The 24907-nt window shown below is 41.6% G+C and overlaps 1 protein-coding gene and 1 pseudogene across 2 annotated transcripts in view; one reads left to right on the top strand and one right to left on the bottom strand.

Annotated features, from left to right (window-relative positions):
- The window catches only part of LOC110591166, a 1030-nt pseudogene extending 833 nt beyond the window's left edge, over positions 1–197 (top strand).
- HSPA4 (heat shock protein family A (Hsp70) member 4) overlaps positions 1–8852 on the bottom strand; it is a 46736-nt gene extending 37884 nt beyond the window's left edge. For both annotated transcript variants that reach the window (XM_021702053.1, XM_044917126.1), the window contains exon 1: positions 8430–8852. In XM_021702053.1, coding sequence (XP_021557728.1) covers positions 8430–8536 — 107 coding nt within the window. In that variant the 5' untranslated portion in view covers positions 8537–8852. The remainder of the gene's footprint in view (positions 1–8429) is intronic.
- Between the last annotated feature and the right edge of the window lie 16055 nt (positions 8853–24907).

Here is a 24907-nt window from a genome sequence, read left to right as displayed (position 1 = left end):
CCCCCCCCCCCCCCCCCCCCCCCGCCGTGGCACCAGTCACCCCCGCGGATGAGACTGCGTTCCCTGAGGGGCAGTCCCCCTGGCTGCTGCGGCCACAGTAGCCACTGCAGCTCCAATTCCTCCCAATAAACAGAGCCACGGAAGCTCTGTGCCCTGTAACTTCTATCGCATCCACTTCACTTTGGTCACTTTTCTAGCCAAAGGAAGATTGGTGAGAAACAAATTCCTCACTCAGGAAAGGTTTTGAAGAGAGTAACTGAGACATACTCTCTGAGAGCAAAGTTCCGGCTGCAGGAGTGTTACTGGGTTGGGGTTGCGCCTATAAAGATGCTCTCCAGTTTTCTGGCTAATGCTCCCACATTTTCAGTTTCTGAGAGAGTCAATTTGGTAGCAAAGCCAGCAGGGACAAACAGGGTAGCAGTGTGGCCCCAGCCTGCGGGTATGACTTTCATTTCCACAAATGACTGAGGACTAGTCTGGTGGCCTGATCATGGCCTTGCCTGTTGGTCTTTTCCTGAGAGTGTCTCAGGAAAATGCAACTGCTGTTCCTGCTAGCCTGGCCCTGCTCCCCTGCCCCCATCCTCTTCCAACTTCTAGGATCAAACACCCCATGTTAGTTACTGAAAATGGTTCTATTTTTACATGTACTAATGCACACACAACCACATCCCAGGTCTCCTTTTCTCTCTAAAATTGGCAAGCAAGTTGAGAGCTAGCTCTGCAGCTAGCTCACGGACCCCTCTGTTGCAGCTGTTATTCATGGGGGTCTTGCAGGTTACCTTGGCAACATGAACACTGCTTTTTTGGCTTTTATTGTACAGTCAGTACTATCAATTGTTTGTTTTGAGTTTTATAAACTTCTAGCATTTTAGGCACTGTTATGTTTATACTTTGTTGGTGCAGACTAAAAGGACTGTGTTGAATAAACCAGGGATTTGAATGCAGATTGGGGAAAACAAAAAATAAAAATCAATAAAATGGGGGAAATTACAGCACCTACCTCATATACCTGCTGTAAAAATTAAATGTGTTGATCAACTTTTTTTTTTTTTAGAGCGGGGTAGGGGTAGAGGGAGAAGGAGAGAGAATCTTAAGCAGGTTCCACACCCAGCACTGAGCCCGACGCAGCAGTAGGAACTGCTTTGTACATCTTGAAAAGCTAAAGAAATTATATTTCAAATTATAGCTCAGACCTGACATCGTGACCTGAGGTGAAACCAAGAGTTGGACACTTAACCAACTGAGCCACCCAGGTGCCCCTGTGTTGATCCCCTTTTAAAGGGTTTATATCAGAGACTGGCGTATCATAAATAGTAAAATACTAGTCATTATTATTGCCCCACTGAAGCCCTGGTTTGAGTTCCATACAAAAATATACCAACTAGTTTGCTATGAAAGTTCTGCTTCACCTTCTCAAGCTATCCATTAAAACCTAGTCAGTCATCTTCAAAATCATCTACCCATGAGGAATAAAAAGTCCTACTTTCATTCACAAAGAACTGAATGAGGGTCAACATGTCAAACAGCGCAAATTGAAGGGTTTTTAAAAATAAAAGCTTACACAAAGAAACCTAACATTTAAATGTGAAGAAAGGCCAAAAGATGAAGTCAAATATTAGAGCCCGTTTTAGAACCTAGTCCAGTGCTTTCTAGTTAGTATAAGCTCTATGCAAAAAATTAGAAAACAAGAAGTATGACAAAGGAAAGAAACATTTGTAATTCCACAACCACCACCCCCACCATGGATGGCCACCATTAGCATTTAAGTAAATACTCCTATGCAATTCTAATAAATACAATAAATCCTAAAAAAAAATAATAAGCTAAATACCCTCCATTCAGTTTGTCTCTCCTCAACATACGATCTGAAAAATCTAGAGGCTGAATTATTCCACTAGGATTTTTACATGGAACAAGATATTAAAAAGAAACTTACCTACTACTCCCCACTCACCAGCAACTTCCAAAATTTGCACATAGCATGCATCCAATCGTTATCTGTGGCAGGAAGCCTCTCTTCAACCAAGCAGGTCCAGCTCCCATATGCTGGGCAGTGTGCTTAGCAACCTACACTTGATTTTCCCAAATACTCAGAGAAAAGAACTATTACTGTCCAATTTTATAAATGAAAATCTGATTCAAGTCAAGTTAATGCATCCAGAAACATAACTGGTAAATATAAGCATCCAAGATTCAAAATCAGGACTACTGGACTCCAAATCCCATATATACCTATTTTTGTACTGCCTGGCAAACCAATTAGATTCATTCCTACTTCTGTACCTTCACTTAGACCATCCCAAACTTTTCATCCATGTATTTTAATCCTATGTGCTCAAGTCCCACCCCTGCCTTTCCTCGTCACTCCACCCCCCACAGATGTAACCTCTCCTCTGCACTGACACTTTAAGTCTGTACTTAATAACCCATCCATGATTGTTCTTATTCTGTTTACCACTACTTTATATCATTCATATTTCTAAATAGAATGGTTACATCTCTAGAAAGCAGGAATCTTTATCTTACACTTCCTCTCTGTCACACAATTCCAAGTCAATGCTGCTAAAAACAGACACTTGCTAACTGACTGGCATTACCTGTCCTCCACTCCCAAATACAGGTTGGTATTACAGGAAGTTAATTCAAATTAAGTTCAAGACTCCCCTGTTCTAATCGTTAAGCTGTAGAAATCATCATCTTTTTAGGCCAGAGAATAACACTGTTCTCCCTTTCATGGGTAAGAGATACTACTGACCAAATACTTATGCACATTCTAACGGGACGTTACGAACAGCTGCAATGAACACAGATCCTTAAAAGGCACAGTTTCATGTTTATAAGAATGTGTAGAACTGCTCTCGGGATATTTAGAACAGCTGCTGCTCTAATTCTCTTTCTTAACCTATATAAGAAAATGAGTTTATCAGAGAACCCACAATAATACTGAGACTATCAAATAAAAGATTTAAGCAAAACTGGCATGGAAAAGATTACATTAGTCAGAGTTATCCTCTTACTGCCTTAGCCGTGAACTAGAAAGTACCCCAAAAAACAGACATCAAACAGACCGAACAACTCACACTTAATGATACACAGTTCCTAAAGCAGAGCAAATTCTCCAATCAGTAAGATTTGCATATTTTTTTAAACATTTTATTTATTTATTTGCCAGAGAGAGCGCGCGCACAAGTAGGCAGAGCAGCAGGCAGAGAGGGAGGGAGAAGCAGACTCCCCGCGGAGCAGGGAACCCAACGCGGGACTTGATCCCAGGACCCCGGGATCATGACCCGAACTGAAGGCAGCCGCTTAACAGACTGAGCCACCTAGGGGCCCCAAGATTTGCATATTAAAAGCTATAAATTATGAACCCTTCAGGCAAAGTTCAATAATTTTATTTTTATTATCCCAACATACAGTCCATTAATGAGGAGGATTAATAAAAAAAATTTGTATTTTTTAGGTAGTAACAGCAATACTAGAAAATACTTGGGCAATATCTACTGTGTCCGGCTTTATCTTAAACACTTTATATAGTTCTAGCCCATTATAATCTTCACAATGCCCAGTGAATCACTTATCTTCCTGTTATAAATTAACCCCTTAAATTTGTATAAAGTATCCTGGCAACAATACTTTAAGAACATAGAGTTGACCCTTGAACAATACAGGTTCGAGATGTGTGGGTCCACTTATGCATGGATTTTTCAATACAAAACAGTAGTATAAATGTATTTCCTCGGGGCGCCTGGGTGGCTCAGTCATTAAGCATCTGCCTTCGGCTCAGGTCATGATCCCAGGGTCCTGGGATGGAGCCCCGCATCGGGCTCCCTGCTCTGCCGGGAGCCTGCTTCTCCCTCTCCCACTCCCCCTGCTTGTGTTCCCTCTCTCTCTGTCAAATAAATAAATAAAATCTTTTAAAAAAAAATGTATTTCCTCTTATGATTTTAATAACATTTTTTCTCTAGCTTAAGAATACAGTACAGAATACATATACAGAATATGTATCAATCGACCATTTACATTATCAGTAAGGCTTCTGGTCAACAGTAGGCTACTAGTGGTTGAATTTTTTGGAGAGTCAAAAGTTTTTATACACAGGTTTTCAACCACACAGAAGTCAGTGCCCCTAACCCCCACACTGATATACAGGGTCAACTGTATATTCTTTGCCCTAGCAAATTCACGTCTGGAACTCTATCCAACAGAAATAAAAATATTAACAAGTAAATCCAAGTGTAAAAGACTACTGTTCAATTAACTACTTGTAATTACAAAAGTTAGAAACAACCTGTTTGAAAAAAAATGTTTCAGCCATAATAAAGAATATTACACATTTAAGAAGGTAGGTTCATTATTTACTGACTCTGAAAGAAGTCTAAAGTATATGTTAAAGAAAATTTACAAAATATAGTATGATCCTATTTGTTCAAACATACCCATCCCCCACAATGTATATTTGTAGAAGTCTGGAAAAAGGTACAGAAGCATACACAGCAAACAGCAAATTATGAGGACAAGAAACCTCAGCACTTGAGTGTTTTTATTGTTACAACAAACAAATATCTTGTTAAGTCAAGAAAAAAATGTTTTAATTTAGGAAACCCAATTGAGAACCTCATGACAAAGTTCCTGTCGATTAGTCCACAAATTTTGTATACAAGATTGTATTTTAGCTCTTAAATGATTCTAAGGAACTACTTTCATAACTTCTACAATTAGACATATGAAGGAAAATGGTGTAAGCAATTTGAACTTTAGTTAACAAATCAATTTTCCTTTTCTTTGAATCCAAAAGACTCAAGATCCTACTGCTGTACTTAGCTCTACACAACATGTAAACACATTTATTTCCTAGGACTACTTTTCTTGCACAAGTTAGGTATCAGATGTTAATCTTCCAGTTAACCAAAAAGTACGTACTTTCAGCTTTCGCTCTCTCAAGGGCAGCTAATAGACAATTTCATCTCTTCAAATTCCTAATATACTGTTTTATTAGGACCTAAGTCCATGAAAATAGTAATATAAACAATTCACACACAGAAATTATTTAAATAATTCATTTCTACCCTATAAATTGTTCTTTTTGGAAAGTATGGCCCAATTCTTCAGTAATGTTTGGCACTCCATTAACATTTTCATTCCAAAGCTTTAAGGCTGTACCCTTTCTACTGTAATAATCCCACTAAAAATAGGTTTCTCATCTTATTCCAAAGCCTATGATCAAATTCGTCAACATGGATGCTCCTAAATTAAACCTCCAAAGTTTATCTCAAAGCCGCCCACACTTCCCTCCCCTGCTACTACACTAGTAGAGACCACCACCAACTCCCACATGGGCTAAATACTGCCATAACCTAAGTAACACCCTGCTTCTTCTCTTCCCCTTCTCAGATAAATCCATTCTCCACGAAAAAAGATAAACCATATTTTTAAAATCTACACTGGATCAACTCCCATTGCACCTAAATAAAAATCCTTAACATAATTTACAAAGTCCTGCTAACTCCTCTCCAATCCATCTCACACCATTCTTTCAAGTGGCTCAAGAGTAGTTATGATCTTCTCAGGCAGCCAAGTGTGCCAAGCTCTTCTGAATGCCTCACTCTTCCTCACTTGCTGTTCCTTCTGCCTTAACCAGCTCTTCCTTAGACCCACCCACCACCTCCATGTAAATTTCTACTCATCCTCCAGGTCTCAACTTAAATCGCACTTCTTTAAGAGCACCTTTCATCTCCATCGTACATCTAATTTAAATCAGTTCCCCGGCCATCGTATTCTGTACTATCCCATCTGGACCTTAACCAGTTAGTAATTACATGTTTGTTTAGCATCTGGCTTTTTTCCACTACCCATTCCATGATGGCAGGATCTTGCTTATTTGTTCAGAGTACCTCCAGCGCTTTGCACAATGGCTGGCGTACTGGAGGCACTCAGTAGTTGCTAAAATAAAGCAAGCCTGTATTTGGTGAAAAGTAAGAGTCTCTTCTGGACAAGAGTCAACTGGATCCTCAAAAAGTGAATCCAAATACTGTTACAGCCACAATTTGAAATGAGATACTTCCATCACAGCCAACCCTCCAGAAACTAAATCTCATTTGCACTATGACACTAAAGCAAACCCCCATCATAGTCTCTGTGTACCTGAAACAAAAATCCACTATTCCGTAACTACTACAAAAATCAACCTTTCCATTCCCATCTCCTACTTAGGAACTCCAAGAAAGAAATTTAAGCTAATCAAAATCATAGTTCAAAAGTTACTTCAATGTGGGCGCCTGGGTGGCTCAGTTGGTTAAGCGACTGCCTTCGGCTCAGGTCATGATCCTGGAGTCCCGGGATCGAATCCCGCATCGGGCTCCCTGCTCGGCAGGGAGTCTGCTTCTCCCTCTGACCCTCCTTCCTCTCATGCTCTCTGTCTCTCATTCTCTCTCTCTCAAATAAATAAAATAAAATCTTAAAAAAATAAAAAAATTTTTTAAAAAAAGTAAACAAAAATTACTTCAATGTATGGTATCCCTAGAAGTTCCTGGAAAATATAAAACATGGAGAAAACATAAAATCCCTTAAAGTATTTAAATAGTACTATCTTATCACAATTATGTAATGTATCTGGTCACCCATCACCTAGTCATTGAGGCAAATTTAATTCCAATTTGAAAAGATTAAACTTTTTTTTATGGAATTCATGGTAAAAGTGTTGTTTGTCTAAAAAAAAAAAAAAGGAACATTAACAGAAAGAAAAGACAGGAACACTGTTAGTTCCAATATTGGGAATTCTCTTCCCTTTGGATGGAAATTATGTTCAAATCTAGGCAGGAAAAGGACCAAAAGTTAAATGCCTGACTCAGTGCACCACCCTTTTTGACTTCTTGGGAAAGACTATCTTTACAAATGAAGAAAACTTGAATCTGGAGAGGAAAACGATATCAAATGGAAAATTAATGCTTAAATACTCAAAACAAACTTCAATGATTAAAAAAAGCTCAGTATACAATACCTTCTCTGGAATTACAAATTAGAACATAAAACCCACTATTAAAAACTATAAATATAGGGGGGACTGGGTGTGACAGCTAATGAGTACAGGATTTCTTTTGGACTGAGGAAAATGTTTTTAAATTGATTGTGGGGCATAGTTGCAGCTTTGTGACCACACTAAGAACAACTGAACTCTACGATTTAAATGGGTTAACTGTACATTCTGTGAATTCTCTCTCAGTGAAACTATAACCTAACTGAGAAAGGGACATCAAACAACGTTTTAGGATCTGAGATGGATTTTCAGGGAAGCGCCTGGTCTAGGTCTAAAACAACGGGCAGAAATTTTACAAGTGGAAGGGAAATGTTTTGAGTCTCTGGGCAGCAAAGATCACTGGAGGGAGCAATCTCGTTTGGCTACCCAACTGCGGGAAGGGTGACCAAAGTTATGGGGAAGAAATGGGCCTTGGAACAGAAGCCCTTGAAGAGCCACGTGTCAAATAATAAGAGAACCTAGAAAATAATAAGCTTCTTAAAAGATTTTGCCCCAAAAGAGGATAATGGATTGAAAAGTACCTCTATAGTCAAAAGGAAGACTCTTTACCCAAGGAAAGACCTGAGTGAGTCATGATTTTTTAGAGCTCTGTCTATACTGGTCCCTTAACTTACTATAGGTTCTAGAAGTCAAAGTGAGCCCCTGAGTCATTCATTAACAATTGCGGCCAACACCCTGGTTGGAATGTATTAACTGTGAAAGTGGAACGCTGGTGTAGACGCGCAGAGAATGAAAGGAGAGAATGACCCAACATAGTCCAGCATACTGAAACGATGTGAAAAACCAACGTGAACGCAAACGTATCAAGACACTGACTTTATTAAGTACTTTTCTGGTAGCTGTGCCTTCCATGCGGAGCCCGAGCCTCTGGTGCTCCGGCTCCCTCTCTTCCGGGTGCTGCCCCGCCCCCACTCACGTGGGATTCTGGCCGCTCCATCTTCAGACCGCCGGCAAACGCCAGAACCCATTTAATTCAACTAACTTTTATTAGGCGCCTACTGTGTGCAAAGCTCCGAACTCTGTGGTAGGCTGAAAAAACGGCAGTACGCCCTGGGCCTGGACTCTGCCCTCCAAAAGAACTCGGTCCACTATACAACCCAGGCCTGCCTTCCCTCCAGCTCCTACCCATGCCCTCCGCTGATACGAGTACCAGCTCAGAGCCTTCCCTCAACCGGCAGGCCACCGGGAAAAGGCCTCGCCGCTGGCGCAGACCCTCACGGCGAGTCGCGGCCACTAGTGACCTGACACCCAGCGGGGGCTCCTTACCCACCGGACCCTCGGTTCGCAACCGAGGTGACTCCCCGGTTCGCGTTCCCCAAGCCGCGAGGGTCGCAGACCAGAGCAAGCGCTACCTCCCCACCCCCCCGTGCACGCGGCCGGACTGGCCCACACTCACGGCGTGCAGCGGTCGCTGTACTCATTAGCGATCGTCTCGATGCCGCCGGCGCGGGCCACAGCGACGTAGCAGCTCTGGAAGCCCAGGTCTATGCCCACCACCGACATGGCGCCGGCTACAGTTCGGGCTCGAGCCCAGGTCCGGCCGGCGAAACAGGACACGGACCCCGGCGGGGCTGGCGCGCAGAGTGCGGGCCGCGTGGACCGGGGGGCCGGGGCTAGCGGAGGACGTGAGGGAGTCCTCGCGGGAAGTCCCTGGGAAGGGAGCGGCAGCGGAGAGCGCTGCTCAGGCCGGCTCCGGCTCAGCGGCCGCAGATGGGGCACCGGTAGCGGGGGCGGAGAAGATCTCGAAAGATCTCGTCGCGACGAGAGTAAAGCTGTAGCGCTGCGAAGGAAAGGAATGTTCTCGCGAGACCCCGGCTCAGACGCTTTTCCCTCTGAGGTTCCGCCCCCAATTACGACAAGAGTACGTCACGTCCAGGCAAGAAAACCTCGGAAGGGACCCCGCGGCTGAAAGATGGTTGGGAGGCCAATTGAGCCTGCGCACAGAACCTGCTGCAGCGACTCCCCACGGCGGCAAAAAGCAGTGGGGCCCCTCCCCTTCCAGAAGAAAGTAGCCCAGCCGGCTGGAGGCAAAATACTGAAGAGGCGCCGTTGGCCTACTTCCGCCGGTTTTCTTCATCAAAGAAACTTCCGGTGATGGGACCTCTCGCGCCCCACTTTGTGTTGCGCTTCCAAAATGGAAGCGCAAGCTAATCTTCAAAGTCCAGAGAGCCCTCCCCTCTGGTCCCTAGGGTAGGTCCGCGGGTAGAGGACAAGGCCGCCCTTGGAATGTGGCCCTGAGGAGGGCCTTAGGTAGGGGCTCTCTCGAAGTCCAAGACAGCGCCCCCTCCGGCTGAGGGCAGGAATCCTCTCAGTCCCGCCGCCGTGGTTTTTTTCACTCAGCCTTGCCTCACCGTTCTCTAAGCCGCTCGCGTCCTTAGAGCCGACGGAGGGGCCAACATGACTTAAACCTTGAAATCCCCAACACGTTCCAAGCACCTGTCCTGAGCTGAACGCAAGAGACACAGATGGATGACACGCTACCTAGGTCGGTTCAGACCGGCCAGTAAGTGACAGGCTTACTCGAGGCTAATGAACCTTAAACTTTAGGGCCCCTCACTTCCGGAGTGTTCCAGGAGCAAGCAGGAAGCCAGCTTGCCATCGGAAAGCATCTTTATATAATAAGAATTTCTGATAAATTGAAGTGGTCTCAGTAGGGGGATCTCGATCTCCCAAGTCTCCAGTAATTTTTGTGATTTTTTTTTTGTCCTGCATATTTATTTTGTAACTTTATTTTTTTAAGAGTATAAGTGTATAAGCTTCAACCCCCCCACACACACACACACCTGAATCCCACCGGTCACGAGGATAGCTAAAAAAAAAACAAACCCAGTTTACGCACAAAATGGGGGAGACGAGGAGGGCTTTCCGGAAAAGCAAAAGTCTGCTTTCAGGTTGTGAACAAAAAAAAAGGCAATAGAGAGCTAGTCTGAGTTGCTGAGAATTTCTGTATTGCTGGAACGTAGACTGAGTTAAAGATCTCTATCTCAAGGGTAGAACAATTGGATCATTTAATGAATGAGCTAAGAAGAAAGTGCATTTTCTCAAATCTGCATTCCTTCCCCCCCACACACACACACATACCTCAATCTCCTGGAGCAATGCCCAAAGGCCAGATTGTTTGCCTTTACACTTGCAAATTACTACACAGTTGTTACATTTTGGCTAAACCAAACGTACTTTGTCTTCAAAAGCAAGTACTGAGTGCTACCTAGGGTAGGAGGTTGAGGGAGGTAGGTAATAGGAGTGGAGGCAGCAAGAAAAGGCCTTTGAACAAAGAGAACAGGAATGAACAGATACACTGCAACCCTGTTCACAGCATTATTGACAATAGCCAAAAGGTGAAAACAACCCAAATAATCACTGATGCATGAATGGATTTTTAACATGGTAAATGGTATATACATGCAATGGAATATTATTCAGCCTTAAGAAGGAACAAAACTCTTAACACATGTTACAACATGGATGAAAGAAGTCAGACATGAAAGGACAAATCTTGTATGATTCAATTTATATGAGGAAACTTTAGAGGACACTTTTAGCAACCAACTTGAACTATGGAAACCTGAATAAGGTAGAAGGGCCTGCAGTGACCCCCCAACCCTCTGGCTGATACAAACAGGCCCATTAGGTGACCCACCTCAAAATAGCCATAAGCCTTAGCTGACCAATGGGTTACTTACACCCAGACACAGGTACCAAAAAAGGAAAAATCCATGTGTTCCCATACTCTCTCACGTTCCCTCTTTAACTACAACTCCCCCAAGAACTGCCTTGGGGCAGAAAGTCTCTGTTTTGCTGTCCTGCCCACATTTCATTGTGGTGTTTTCAATAAATTTCTATCTCCCTTGTTCTGCCTTGGGTGAATTCTTTCACCACGGGCCTCCACCCAATAGGGTTGCCCCACATTTGGTGGCCCCCATCCAATTGGGAGAGACACAGAAATCAGAATAGGCAAATTCATAGAGACAGAAAATAAAATAGTGGTTAGCAAGGGCTTCGGAGAAGGGGAATGAAGAGTTACTGTTTAAAGGGCACAAAGTTTAAGTTTAGGATGATGAAAAAGTTCTGGAGATGGATAGTACTGGTGATCACACAACAGTACAAATGTACTTAATGCCACTGATTTGTATACTTTAGGATGGTTAAAATAATAAATTTTATGTTATGTGTATTTTACCACAATAAAAAAGTAAAAAAAAAAAAAGGAAGAAGATTTACCTTGACCTTCTTCTGTCTTATATTTGTTTCCTCCTAGGAGGATGTCAATGACACCAAGAACAGTATTGACCTTTGTGATGAAAGAGAGTCCTGTGTCTGTCTGCTCTGCATTATAAACACTGGGCAAACAGAGGCCAGGCTGCCATAGGCTGAAGTGACTTTACCTAAAATATCACTAGGTCTGGGGGCACCTGGGTGGCTCAGTCGGTTAAGAGTCTGACTTCAGCTCAGGTCATGACCTCGGGGTCGTGGGACAGAGCCCCACATCAGGCTTCCTGCTCAGCAGCAAGTCAGCCTGTCACTTTCCCTCTCCCTCTGCCCCTCCCCTCACTCGTGCTCTCTTTCTCCTGCTTAAATAGGTAAATAAATAATCTTTAAAAATAAAATATCACTAGGTCTGGGTTATGGGCTCTGTCTCTGCCTACCCTCTAGAATGTGGGAGACCTCCCCAGCCTTTAACTGAACTGGCAAAAAAGTACAACCCTATCTTTTTGTGTTCCACCAACATACCTACCTACCTTATTTGCCTTGGCTCTGCTTTCAGTTTAAAATACCATTGGCCCTATCAATCTTTTTAATGATTTGTCCTTCTCAAAATAAAACATAACATCAGTCACAGAGAGTACTCATCCTGCTATAAATAGTTTCCTGGATCATCAAACTTATAGCTCAAGAGGCTATTCTGGGATATTTAAGTAAATGAAGTCAGAAAAAGTTATTTAAGAATTCTGAAGAATCTAAAGTGACAAGTTTCCAAGAATCACAATTGTGAAGCAATGAAGTTGCCAGAATATTTCATGTTGAAGGCATCATGGTTGTAGCACAACTTCCTTTGATTCAGCAGAGCATCTTGAGAATTTTAGAAGGAGGAAGATGTTGCATGCCTTTCTCTGGTACAATGATTAAATTTAGTTCTAAGCAGTCAGGAAGGTGTTTGTTTTAAATATACAGTGTTAATAGATTGCTCACCATGAGACCAAAGGTTTCCGGTTGGGAATTCATAATCTTCCCTGCCAAGTAGCCAGTGGAATCCTGTCCTACACTCTGGAGCAGCTTCTGCAATTCTTTGCTTCAGGAGGAAGGTACAAGCTCTGATAATGGTATTTTTGGGCCTCCCTGATATCACACTGAGTGGACTAAGCACCCTTAACCCAGCCAGCACTCCTTTCTTAAACTCTAGAATTCTAGTAACTCAATAATAATGGTAATTACCTCATCTCTAGATCCTACAGCATGTGCCAGACATTGTGCTGAGTGATTTGGATATCATAATTCAATGAATATTCATAGCAAACCCATTAGGTAGATATCATTTTCCAATTTTATAGATAAGAAAACAGACCTGGTGAGGTTAAGGAACTGGGTTCAAGGTCACACAGCTTTTAAAACTCCTGACTTCAACATCGGTCTCCTAAATCATACCACTCTTTTCTTTAAGTTCATGTTCTTTGTAAAGGGTCACTAAAGTGAATATGAAAACATAAAAGAGTAATACGAGTTAAAAAAAAAAGAAAGAAAGAAAAGAATAAGAGGAATAATTCAACCAGTCATTCACTGTTGACATTGTGGAATACATTTCTCCCTTTCACTATTTTTATTACATACAATGTTTGAATTGGGTTATGCCTTTTTTTTTTATGTTAATCACCATACATTACATCATTAGTTTTTGATGTTGGGTTATAGCTTTTTAACATTAAGTTAAATCAACCTTTCCCAAACTGTGTTCCATGGGACAGTGCTCCATGAGATAATAGATTAATATTGCCATTTTATAGACACTGATAAGTCCTATAGAAAATCTGTTTAACTTTGTTTAATCATAAATTAAACATAAGAATAAACATAAGAAATACTGTTTAAGGAATAGGAGCGCACAATTAAGTCTCCTTTTTTCCTCAGGTTATTTTTCTAATCCTAATGCTCTTTTGATATAAAAACTATCATTACAAATCACTTGTAAGTCCAAATTGGCTGAAATTTTAGGGTCCTTCCTCATTCTATCAAACTGTCTGCTTAAATAGTAGTACCATGATCTCATTCTGAAGTCCTTCCCTAAATCCTCACTTTTTTGCCCTTATTTGGTCTGATTACAGTTATTTTATGTCTTGCAGTTCCATTATCAATCCCAGTCCTTTCCCTCTTTATAATTTTAAAACGCTGGATGAACTTTGCACAGATTTCTCCAAGCCACACAAGCTGATATGATCATGAAAATTTAACCCCCTTATCTAGATCCCTTAATCAACGATCATTTTCCTGGCCTGACTCACAACCTCCTTACCCATTGGCTCAAGCCTCTCCTCAACCAGCCACAGACTCAACTCAGTCTTCTCCCACTTCTAGTAGCTGACGTTCCAGCTCCACCCCAATGTCCTGCCTGTGAAATTGTTCTGCTGAAAGCACAAACATGACTCTGACCTGCTTAACCCAACTCTGTTGGGGTTTGTCCTGTTCCTGAGCATTAGGGGACCCCCACGGAGATATTTTGCCATAGGAACAGCTGCCATCCCATTTCTACAAATTATGGAATTTTCTTGACAAGATCTTTCATTTTAACTAACAAATTCATCAGGACTCAGTGTTATCCTATGCTGGTTGGTTTCCCTTCAGCCGAATACAACTCATTTCTCATGACAGAATGTTCTTTGCTTCTTGCTCTACGACTCAAAGAAAATGATTTTTAAAGGCCCTGTGGCCTCCAACAATAATTTACTCTTCAGATTTCCTGATTAAAGAGGAATCTGGAGCTTGGAGTGTGAATATTTGTAATCTGATTAAGAATCAGTGTTACTATGAACAGTGTTACTATGAACAAGCTCATGTGGCATCCTGCCCATACATTGCTTCATAACCAGAGGGGGACCATTTATTTTCATGTTGACATGTAGTTGATGTTCAAACGCAATGTGAGTTCAAACTCTAAATATATCACCGACGATTACAGTTTGCCACTGAATGCCAGCAGCATAAGCCTTAACTCAGAGGAGGGTGACCACCATGTTTTCCCAGCAATGGCACAGGAATCCATCCTATGGTCAAAGGCGGCAGCAGCAGCAGCAACAAGCCCCAGCAAGAGTGGAGATGATCTGAGCTCACTAGAAGTACCCGAGTTTCTTTTCCAGACAAGACAAAGACAGGCCTGGGAAAGGTGATCAGAAGAAGCTTCCATAATGGAGATATTATGAAACAAAAAGCATGATAAGAACTTTGAGTATTCTTGAAAAGCTTTGAAAGAATAAGGTATTCAGCAGAGAATAGAAATGTGGTTAATAAGTCATTCTTCAAAACTGGATGACCAACCTTTTAAGAATACTATTTAGTCTATTAAATATGGATTATATTTTGTGACATTTCCACGAAAGGCAGGAGTTTACTTTTAAAGAAAGAGCAGTGGCTTAGGGCTTCTTCTCTAAAAGTAAGACAAAGACAGTAAAAGAAAAGATAGATAGAAAACAGAATGCAAAAAGGACCATAAACAAAATTAAGGGCAATAAATACAAAATTAAGAAATTTTACCCAAAATTTGGAGATAAGGCAAAAAGATTACTGCTTGCTCTTTCAATATCATATTAAAACATTGTTTAATGAGCCTACCTAAGGGACCTATGATTCTCTAGGGAAAATGTAACTTTGTTCAACTTGCCATTTTCTGTTGATTAGGGCCCAGACTGTAAAATTAGACATTAACTTCACAGAAGATTGATAAAGTGCAAATGGTGTTTGTATGGGAGAGATGCAAATGATTTCTGTCTCTGGTGGAAAAGATATTTCCAAAGACTATGCTTTTATTGCCTGCTAGAATAATAACAAGTTTTGTATTTAATTTAGCACTCTGACTTCAACATTCTTTCCTTCACTTCAGTCTCTTGAGTTCTTCAATGAATTAGCTTTAAGATCCTGCTGGTCCTCTCATTAATGAGTTACATAAATCACTGACACGTGTATGTTTTTAAATTTTTAAAAATCATACTTTGTCCAGGAAGTTAACCGTAGACTTGCCATATGATCCAGCAATTCTACTCTTACTTATACACATAAAGGAATTCAAAGCAAGGACTCAAACAGATACTTGTACAGCAACTTTTATAGCAGTATTATTCCAATAGCCCAAATGTGGAAACAAGCCACGTGTCCATCAAGAGGTGAATGGATAAACAAAATAAAGGATACACATGCAATGGAATTTTATTCAGCCATAAAACAGGAATGAAATGCTGATACATGCTACAATATGAATAAACCTTAAAAACTGTATGCTAAGTGAAATAAGCCCGACACAAAAGGACAAATATTGTATGATTCCACCTATATGGGGTACCTAAAACAGGCAAATTCACAAAACATAAAATAGAGACAACCATGGGCTGTGGGGAGGAGCAAATCTAGAATTACTTTTTAATGGGTACAGAGTTTCTGTTTGGGACGGTGAGAAAGTTCTGGAAATCATTAATAGTGATAGTTGCACAACATTATGAATACACGTAATGCCATGCCATTGTACACTTAAAAATGGTTAAAATGGTAAGTTTTGTGTTATGTATATTTTACCACAATAAAAAAAATGTATTCTTTGACAACTTTGCGAAGAAATTTTTTTTTTGAAAGAAATATTCTTTTTTTTTTTTAAGATTTTATTTATTTGACAGAGAGAGACACAGCAAGAGAGGGAACACAAGCAGAGGGAGTGGGAGAGGGAGAAGCAGGCTTCCTGCAGAGCAGGGAGCCCGATGCAGGGCTCGATCCCAGGACTCTGGGATCATGACCTGAACCAAAGGCAGACGCTTAGCGGCTGAGCCACCCAAGCACCCGGAAAGAAATATTCTTAATATATATGACATCAAAGAGGCAATATTCTTGATCTATACATAGTTGTCATAAGTCAATCAAAAAAAAAAAATAGACCAAAGATTAGAAGACAAAATTCACTAAAGAATAAATACAAATGACAAACACATAATGCTCGATCTCACTTGGAATTTTTAAAGAGTTAATTAAAACAATAATGTAATTCCATTTTCCCAAACCATATTGGAAAAAAATTACATTAGAAAGTACTGGCAAGGGGCGCCTGGGTGGCTCAGTTGTTAAGCATCTGCCTTCGGCTCAGGTCATGATCCCAGTGTGGGATCGAGTTCCGCATCAGGCTCCCCACTCCATGGGAAGCCTGCTTCTCCCTCTCCCACTCCCCCTGCTGTGTTCCCTCTCTCGCTGTGTCTCTCTCTGTCAAATAAATAAATAAAATCTTAAAAAAAAAAAAAAGAAGAAGAAAATACTGGCAAAGGTATATGAGAAATTATAATGTGGTTCAGACTTCCCAGAGAGTATTTTGGGAAGTGTGTATACTCTGTGACAATAGTTGTACTTCAAAAAAGATACCCTTGGGCGCCTGGGTGGCTCAGTCGTTGAGCGTCTGCCTTCGGCTCAGGTCATGATCCTGGAGTCCTGGGATCGAGCCCCACGTCGGGCTCCCTGCTCGGCAGGAAGCCTGCTTCTCCCTCTCCCACTCCCCCTGCTTGTGTTCCTGCTCTCGCTATCTCTCTCTCTGTCAAATAAATAAATAAAAATCTTAAAAAAAAAAAAAGATACCCTTAAAAAATGATAGGCAAGCATGCTTCCCATGGTTACACAAGAGAGGGAGGATAGTAGAGTGTTTAAGGTTCTGTGGCCCTACAACCTGGGCTTCAGTACCAATTACACCATAATTGCTGGAGTGCCTTTAGGCAAGTTGCTTAATAGTCTCTAAGCCTCAGTTTCCTCACCTGAAAAATGGAGGAAATAACAGGACCTACCTCATAGGGTTGATGTAATGATTAAATAGACAGTTAATATAAAATGTGCATTGCCTGACACATAGTGAGTTATCAAGAATTGTTACAGTGGTGCCTGCCTTGCTCAGTCGGAAGAGTATGTGACTCTTGATCTAGGGGTTGTAAGTTTGAGACCCAGGTTGGGTATAGAGATTACTTAAACATAAAATTTTTAAGAGAAAAAAAAGGAATATTAGAGATGGTTGTTATTGTTGTTGCTCTAACAGGATATTGCATGAGATTTTTCCCAGTTTTCCCAGAATTGGTGATTAGGGCCCATAGATAAGAATAAAAAAGTGCTCACTAATCCACACCTTTAAGAAAATTACCAGTAATTGGAACCAGCCAACTCCCTCAAGAGAGGAGGCAGAAACAGCCTAGGTATTTCTAGCCTATTCCCCATCCCAACCAAACCAACCCTGCAGTCTCTGTAGAAGAAGTGGGAAGGAGTGAAAGGGAGATGAGGAATTGGCTTTGTGGAGAGAACAGAATTACTTCAAGGTAGAAGTGGAAGGTGCTGTCTCCCAGGGAAAGACAAGTGAGAGGGAGGCTCTTGTAAAGATTAGAGAGAGATACATGAAAGGAAGGGAGACCTCCAGTCTCTGCCCTAGTTGGCCAGCTGCCAATTTCCTTCTCTGAACAAAGGAGGGACAAATATGGGGAGGGGGGAAGAGAGAGAGAAGAGAACTGGGGAGAGCTAACTATCAGAAGGAAGCAGGAGAGGAAAGTAGTATGTCATGACACACTACAAGGATCCACTGCACATCAGAATAGGTGGCTGAACTTGGACTGTCTCACCAGACCCTACCCAAGAAGACCACTGGCTACAAGAGGGGACCCTTGCAACAAGAGGCAACAGTTGAGAAGGAATGGTCAAACCGGAGCTAAGATCTGCTCATCCGGGAACTGTTGAGTAGGACATGCCTCCAAGGACACCTATATTGGACACTTGCCACCCAGTAGGCATTAACATAGATGCTAATCAGCATAGACTAGAGAGGCAGGGACAGCCAACAAAGAGAGCATTAAAGACACACTCAGGCAAGTATGAAACCTTTTGAGTTGAGATTTCTCTGACTTTCAGCTAAAAGTATTTTCATATACTTCTCTCTCTGCAGAGCATATACTTAATGGCTGCCCTCAACTTGGAATGTACATGCTTCAAGCCCAACCCTACATAGGGCTGAAAACTTGAGACCTTCAGTTCTTTCCTTTTTTAAGATCTTACTTTTAAGTAATCTCCACACCTAACATGGGACTCAAACTCACAACCTCAAAATCAAGAGTCACATGCTCCACTGACTGAGCCAGCCAGGTGCCCTATAGACATTCAGTTCTAATATAAAATTCCCAGGTAAAAGATCCTAATTGGTGCAGCTTGGATCAGCCAAGCTAGTTCAGTCAAGTATAACTGGGAATAAAGGGTCACTGATACCCAGCCTCAGAGGACTGTCATCATGAGCTAGAAAGACACCCCAAAAGATGTCTCACAGTGTTGATGTAGTGAAAGAAAATGTTGTGCCCCAGAATACTAGAAAGCTGAGGAATCCACATAGGCTTGAGTAGGCTTTGAAATAAACATTATATTGGGGGAGCATTTACTATTATATTGTGGGATGGGCATTTACTATTCCTCACTTTCTGGAGAGTTTTACAAGGTGATGTGTAGGGACTGTGGGTTCCTTTTGGAAGGGGCAGAGGGCTCTTGATCTGAGGTGAAGTAAGGGAGGTCAGTAATTGCCAGAGAGAGAAAGACAGAGAGTGGTCACTTCATCTACAATGTGACTACCTTCCACTGAAGCCCATAAATTTTTCGTGAGATGCTTGGTGTGATGGGATTTCTGGTCGGTACCTGCAAGGGAGATGCAGCTTCATATATTCAGGTATGACCTGGGGTAGGAAAAGAGACAGAGAAGCTTAAGAGGAATCAAACCATCCAATATATAGAGTAATCTATGAATTACTCCAGAGCCTGGATATTGGAGCCAAGTTTATTAAGTTCTCTAAGGGCACTGAAGCCCTCAGAAACCACAGAGGAGAAAGGAAACCACAAAGATTTCACCAATAGCAGCCTGATTAAATCGCTTGTGACTAAATTAAGTCCAACTAACTATAAAGTGAAATCCTGATCCCTCACAGGATGGGGTTTCTCTGTATCCCTATCTGCAGTTGGGCAGGTGACATAGAAAGGTGAAGCATTTCAAAACCCTTTAGTGTTCTTTAGACTCTAGGACTTCCAGTCTATATTTGCTTCTTTGGGCACCAGCTGGTCCAAGGAGTCAAATTTCCCTGGGACCTTGTTATGGGGGGCTGTTTTCTCCCCACACTGATTCATAAACCACGAGGCCTTAAAGCTCTTAGGTGGTAGGAGCAGGGATATCTGTGATTTCCATCACAGTAAGCCCAATTTGGCCTTGAAGTAGAATGGGAAAGTGGCAAGTACCTTGAAAAAAATTGTCAAAACCAGAATGAGTAGCTTGCAATATTACTAAAGGCTCTTAGTATTTGTGGTTTCCAGGGGCGTCTGGGTGGCTCAGTCGGTTAAACAGCTGCCTTCGGCTCAGGTCATGATCCCAGGGTCCTGGGATTGAGCCCTGCATCAGGCTCCTTGCTCAGCGGAGAGCCTGCTTCTCCCTCTCCCTCTGCCTGCCTCTCTGCCTACTTGTGCTCTCTATCTCTCTGTCAAATAAATAAATAAAATCTTTAAAAAAAAATATTTGTGGTTTCCATTTTACAGCATTGATTGGCAAGAGGGAGGGGCAATTTTTAGGAGGATGGAAACATCATGTGAGACTCCTCAGACTGTTTCAAGTTCTAGAAAAAGAATTCTTGGTAATTTACCAATACTATTACTACAGTGCCACTATTTAATTTTGAACAAAGGTTTGTGTCTTCTTTGGCTTTAAGGAAAAATCCTCACATTTAGCTCCCTTGGAATTAAACTGACCGTTTGCCCGCTGAAGAACCATTTTCCTGGTCTCCCCACTATCACTTCTCTTCACTACTCTGACCCAGGCTGAATCACTCAAAGAACGCCCTCCCACTGGGCCACGAAGATTGACCCAGAGATAGGCAGATGAACATGGGACCAAGCACATGGCACTGTTCCAAAAATGTGTCTCTTGCAGCTGGTGGGGAACTTTCTTACTCCCTTCTCCATTGTGACAACGTTGAACTTTACCTAAGCCCCATGTTCCTAGAAAACTGAGAAGGTTAAGAAATATCCTTGACCCTTTCATGTTCCAACTTTACTACAAAGAACCACTCTTCCTCATGTGACTTAGATAAGTCCCACAGATGACCCCCTTGTTTACCTGTGATAAGACCAGACAGAAACTCTCTGAATTCCCATTCACATTCCAATTCACAGAAATGATTCTGTGAATTGTCTGTCCCGCTCAAACTAGCTAGACACAAACATTTCCTGTTCAGCTCACTGACTGACACTCCTTGATTACAAAAACAATCGTAACTATAAAATCACCCTACCTGGAAGTTGTCTATTTCTCCCTAGAAAAATCTCCAGGCAGACTACCCTGCTAAGGTAATGATCTTCAGATCCAGGATGCTCTCCCTATTATAATACCCTAAATAAAACCAGTTTGCTTGTTGTTTGGTTTTTGTCTTTGACAGGCCGTGGAATCGTAAAGATGTGTTCCCAAGGTTCTAGCGGCCATATTCCCAGCCACAGAGAGGGGTCTGAGGGAATGAGGCCATTACTCAGATGAAAGTAGAGACCAGCTTGTCTTTTTTTTTTTTTAAAGATTTTATTTATTTATTTGAGAGAGAGAATGAGATAGAAAGAGAGAGCATGAGGGTCAGAGGGAGAAGCAGACTCCCCACTGAGCAGGGAGCCCGATGTGGGACTCGATCCCAGGACTCCAGGATCATGACCTGAGCCGAAGGCAGTCGCTTAACCAACTGAGCCACCCAGGCGCCCCAAGACTAGCTTGTCTTGTAAAAGGCATCCCATCCCTGGTTCTGGGCCTAGGTGCCTAGAACTGCCCTGTTTTGGCATCTACCAGTATCTATCCCTTAAGTCCCGTTATTTGTTTGTTTGTTTTTGTTTTGTTTTAATTCATTTGTCAGAGAGAGAGCGCGCGCTTACATAAGCGGGGGAGTGGCAGGCAGAGGGAGACACAGGCTCCCCACTGAGTAAGGAGCCCGATCTGGAGCTCGATCTCAGGACCCTGGGATCATGACCTGAGCCTAAAGCAGATGCTTAACCGACTGAGCCACCCAGGAATCCCTTAAGTCCCGTTTTTTACAATGGTTATTTTGATTCTGGTTTCTGTCATCTGCAACCCGAAGAACCCTGACTAATAAATCCACCATATTCAAAATTTACCTTGCAAGCGCAGTAAGTATATTCATATAAAAATACTGGGGATTAAAAAAATACTGGGGATTAAAATTCACTTTGAGGATTTATCAATGATAAAAAGCCCTTCACATGAACGTCAGCTAGACTTATTGTGGTGTTCTTTTTGCAATACATATCTTCCTCAACTTATCATGGGATTACATCCCATAAGGTTACACCCCAATAAACCCATTGTAAGTTAACAATATTGTAAGTCAAAAATGCATTTAATACACCTAACCTATAGAACATAATACCTTAGCCTAGCAGAACTTAAATGTGCTCAGAACACTTATATTAGCCAATAGTTGGGCAAAATCATCTAACATAAAGCCTCTTTTATAATAAAGCACTGAATGTATCATGTAATTTATTGAATACTACACTAAAAGTAAAAATCAATGGCTCTATGGGTGAGAACTTACAACTGTAAGTCTGTCAGTTACCTTCATGATCATGTGGCTGACCGGGAGCTAAGGCTCACTGTCATTGCCCAGCATCAAGAGAGAATATCATACCACACATCTGGGAAAAGATCAAAATTCAAAATCTGAAGTACGGTTTCTATGGAATGTGTATCTCTTTCACATTATCATAAAATTGAAAAACTGGGGCGCCTGGGTGGCTCAGTTGGTTAAGCAACTGCCTTCGGCTCAGGTCATGATCCTGGAGTCCCGGGATCGAGTCCCACATCAGGTTCCCTGCTCAGCGGGGAGTCTGCTTCTCCCTCTGACCCTCCTCCCTCTCATGTTCTCTGTCTCTCATTCTCTCTCTCACAAATAAATAAAATCTTAAAAAAAAAATTGAAAAACTGTAAGTCAAACCATAGTAAGTTGGAGACCATCTGTACATACAAATATGGAATCATTATGTTGAATACCTGAAAGAAATGTTATATGACAATTATACTCCTCCACTAAAAAAAGCCCTTCATGACATCCACTTTTAAATGGCTTCATGAAACTTCACCAAAGAAATGGAAAAGAAACAGAATGGTTAGTATTTTTTAAATGTAGAGAGAGAGCATGAATGTCACAAAAATCCTGATCTAACATGTGATGAATGGAAAGCTGTATTATCTAAAGTGGACAAGATTTACAGATGCTAGTAATACTTGGAAATTTGAAGCAAATCTTAACACTCTCCAAAGTTAATTCACATTTTACCAAATTCTCAAAAGACTGATAAAGACTGGAAGGTGTGGGGCGCCTGGGTGGCTCAGTTGTTAAGCATCTGCCTTTGGCTCAGGTCATGATCCCAGGGTCCTGGGATCGAGCTCCATGTCTGGCTCCTGGGTCAGTAGGGAGCCTGCTTCTCCCTCTTGCACTCCCCCTGCTTGTGTTCCCTCTCTCGCTGTGTCTCTCTCTGTCAAATAAATAAATAAAATCTTAAAAAAAAAAAAAAAAGACTAGATGGTGCCGAAAGGAAATCTTTATAGCAAACTTACTGATATCAAGTACAAGAAAAGGATCTGCTGACAACTCCAGAGCCTATCTTGAACCTAAACTAATGCTATACAAAATGCTTCTCACAAAAAGGCAAACTTCTCAATATTAAAGAAGGGCTCTTAGGGGCACTTGGGTGGTGCAGCTGCTTAAGCGTCCAACTCTTGCTTTCAGCTCTAGTGGTTGTCTCAGGGTCCTGGGACTGAGCCCTGTGACAGGCTCCACGCTCAGCCCAGAGTCTGCCTGAGATTCTCTCTCTCCCTCTGCCCCTCCCCACCGCTCTCTCTTCCTCTCTAAAATAAAGAAATCTTTAAAAAAAAAAGAAGAAGAAGAAAGGCTCTTAGGCTGTATTTGTTTTTTTGTGGAGAAAGGCTATCATGCCATTCTTATTTATAAAACAAAGTATAATTACTATTTTATTTCTGCTTTACAAACCACATAAACTGAATCTTGATTTGGTATTTTTCTGATTAGCATTCTAACGAAAAATGAGTTAGAGGAATTTATTATGAAGTACTTTGGAGAGTTTGGGTTCTTTCTCTAGTAGTACTGATAACTCAAAAAAGCCTTTTTCAGTTGTTTTATCGATCACAGAGAAAGTAATTTAATTCTATAGAATATTACTTGCTTCACATTTAAAAAAAAATTAAGATATACATTCAGGGATGCCTGGGTGTCTCAGTCGGTTAAGCGTCTGCCTTCAGCTCAGGTCATGATCCTGGGATCCTGGGATCGAGTCCCGCATCGGGCTCCCTGCTCGGCGGGGAGCCTGCTTCTCCCTCTGCCTGCCACTCCCCCTGCTTGTGCTCTCTCTCTGACAAATAAATAAATAAAATCTTAAATAAATAAACGAATAAACAAACAAATAAATAAAAATTAAGATATACATTCAAAGACAATAATAAATTTTTACAATTTACATGGGCACCTGGGTGGCTCAGATGGTTAGGTGTCTGCCTTCTGCTCAGGTCTGATCCCAGGGTCCTGGGATGGAGTCCCGCATCGGGCTCCCTGCTCGGCGGGAAGCCTGCTTCTCCCTCTCCCGCTCCCCCTGCTTGTGTTCCCTCTCTCGCTGTCTCTCTCTCTCTCTGTCAAATAAATAAATAAAATCTTTAAAAAATTTTTTTTACAATTTACAATAAATTATTTACAAATGTTCAATCCATATGCCTAAGGACCTATAGATAAATTGTGCATTTTCCTATATTTTTTTGCATTCACCAAAAGTAAAACTTTTTAAAAGTAGAACACTTAAAAAATAATTTTGTCTAGGGGCACTGGGTGGCTCACTGGGTTAAGCGTCTGCCTTCAACTCAGGTCATGATCCTGGAGTCTCGGGATCGAGTCCCGCATCGGGCTCCCTGCTCAGCTGGGAGAGTTTACTTCTCCCTCTGCCACTCCCCACCCCAGCTCATGCTCTCTCTCAAATAACTAAATAAAATCTTAAAAAAAAAAAAAAGAAAATTTTGTCTAGACTGAATAGAGAAAGTAAGTCTATGTGAAATTCGAATTTTCAAAAAGTAAATATACTCTTCGGGGAAAGTGACACCTTTTTAAGATGCTAATGATAGCTATAAGGAACTCTCAGAATTCTACACATAAGAGAATATCCTCCCCCTAATGACCAAGAAATGGGGCTGAGAGTGATGTGGACACTGAAATGCAAAAAATGGGCCCTTTCATTCCATTCCAGATAGACCGCCGTGATGGTAGAACTCTTACTCCTCATGCCTCTTGCTGTGCAACATTGCTTTACGATTTGTAAAAATCACTGAGACGATGTTCTATATCTTGATTTAGGTGGTGGCTGCATCTTTTGTAGTTACATAGGTGTTTGTACTTGGTAAAATTCATCAAGCCATACAGTTCAAAATCTGTCCATTTTATTTTATGTAAATATACCTCAACTTTTAGAAATATTACCTAAAAGCACAGTGTGTGACCCTCAATAAATGCTGTTGCTAAAAAAAAAAACACCAAGAAGCAAAGATCTACTAATGCTGCTCAAGACGATTAAAAATTCCCCAGACAGGGG

The sequence above is a fragment of the Neomonachus schauinslandi genome, chromosome 7 (genome assembly GCF_002201575.2).
Source record: "Neomonachus schauinslandi chromosome 7, ASM220157v2, whole genome shotgun sequence".
Taxonomy (NCBI): Eukaryota; Metazoa; Chordata; class Mammalia; order Carnivora; family Phocidae; genus Neomonachus; species Neomonachus schauinslandi.
Note: the sequence above shows the minus strand (reverse complement) of the source record. Positions and strands in the feature narration are given on the sequence as shown.